This window comes from Chanos chanos, chromosome 5, assembly GCF_902362185.1.
Source record: "Chanos chanos chromosome 5, fChaCha1.1, whole genome shotgun sequence".
In the NCBI taxonomy this organism is placed as follows: Eukaryota; Metazoa; Chordata; class Actinopteri; order Gonorynchiformes; family Chanidae; genus Chanos; species Chanos chanos.
This window is the reverse complement of record NC_044499.1, coordinates 21,904,589-21,906,263: the sequence shown is the minus strand read 5'-3', so window position 1 is coordinate 21,906,263 and position 1,675 is coordinate 21,904,589. Positions and strand designations below refer to the sequence as shown.

Genomic DNA, 1,675 nt, shown 5'->3' with positions numbered 1-1,675 from the left:
TCTTCGCACTTCTGTGACTGTTTTCCATACACCTCAACAGTCTTTTTTGTTCTCTTTCGTCTATTTCTAGACCGAGGTGGCAGCTGCCAGTGCCACTAGCAGGTAGCTCCATTATTCATTAACACCCCACCCTCGTAAACTCGAGTGACCCTTACAATAACAATAAGCACTGTAACAAAGACTGAAACACTTCAGCTCAGGTCAACAACACAATATTAAGGCAAATGTCACACCACAGAAAGGCCTTGAGAAAACACAGGTTGCACACAATAGCCAAGTGACTAGAGGAGAAAAGTATGTTCAAGGACTCAAAACGTTATGTCACCAACCTGGCAGGCTGTATTTAGAGACCTATTTTACTTTTTTTATGGTGTATATCAATTTAACATACATACATAAATTTGCTGTGCATAGGCTTGAACATAATATAATTGGAGTAGCACAGGTGACTCCTGTTCAAACATTAGCTTGTTATCTTCACTTTCCTGTCCTCCAGAACAGACAAATACAAACAGATTTCATCAGAATCAAAACAGTACCAACAGAAGCCATTGTCATTTTCCAATTTTGCTATTATGACATAACTATGTGAATAACTAGGCTTTTAATCTTTCATACACTATCCTACTACAACAAAAAAAAGCTCCATTAACTGTAAAAAATGGCTTTTTTTCTGTTCAAATCCAGGTATTGATTTATTTTCCTAAAGTACGAGACATTCAGATAGCATTTAAAATACACAAGTTACCCGCGATGTCTGAGAGAAACAGAACCGGATCACTCGAGCAAAAACTCCCGCTCTCTCATTCCTGGTATCCGTCATTATCTTCCAACTTAATTACATACATATGTGTAATTACGGGTTGTGCGAAGCGAACACATTACTAGGTCCGTAAAGACTACTTATCGCAATGTTGGACATACAGTGCAGCTGATGAATTCGGCAGAATAGAATAGAATAGAATAGAATAGAATAGAATAGAATAGAATAGAATAGAATGGACGACAAAACACAAACTATATTGGTTACTGTTCGTGACAATTCCTTGCAGAAATACATTTAGACAAGGCTCTGAGGACGTCTCTGTCAAACCAGAGAAAACAAATCGTTCAAACTTGAAAACAATGTTTCTCTCTTTTCACCATTCATGTGTTTCCTCAGCCACCCTGCACTGCTGCACCCTGTGAAACTGCTCTCAGTATAAACTACAGACAGGGGGCTTTATTTGATCGAATAGTGATGGGGTACTGAGGAGATGCTCTGTTCTAAAGCCCCGCTAGGCCAGTCTTACCTCTACGCTGAAATTACGTCCTTCTTCTGACGCCGTGCACAACATCCAAAGGGTGGACCACAGCCATAACATTCCTACGTATAAACATTCCAGTCTTCTTCTTTTATGAAACACCACCATCATTTCTGCCTGTTTCGTATGTATTTGGAGACCAGTGGACCAAATGCTTTTTTTGTTTTTCAATTCCTGTGCGTCAGATAAGCATAAGCATTTTTAGTCCAGTGATGGAACGACCCAGGCGAAGATGTGATGGGAAACGGATCTGTAAAATTGAGCAGCTGGAGGATGATCCACATTCGGATTTTTTATGTCTCGTACTATTTTCTTGAAAGAGCATGTCTGTCTTTTTCTGTCTGTCACCTTTTGAAACATACAGAATGATG

At 39.5% G+C, this 1,675-nt stretch overlaps 1 protein-coding gene across 1 annotated transcript in view; it reads right to left on the bottom strand.

Moving 5' to 3' along the window:
• mmp16b (matrix metallopeptidase 16b (membrane-inserted)) overlaps positions 1-1,385 on the bottom strand; it is a 15,597-nt gene extending 14,212 nt beyond the window's left edge. Inside the window, exon 1 of the mRNA XM_030774316.1 lies at positions 1,293-1,385. Coding sequence (XP_030630176.1) covers positions 1,293-1,364 — 72 coding nt within the window. The 5' untranslated portion in view covers positions 1,365-1,385. The remainder of the gene's footprint in view (positions 1-1,292) is intronic.
• Positions 1,386-1,675: the final 290 nt, after the last annotated feature.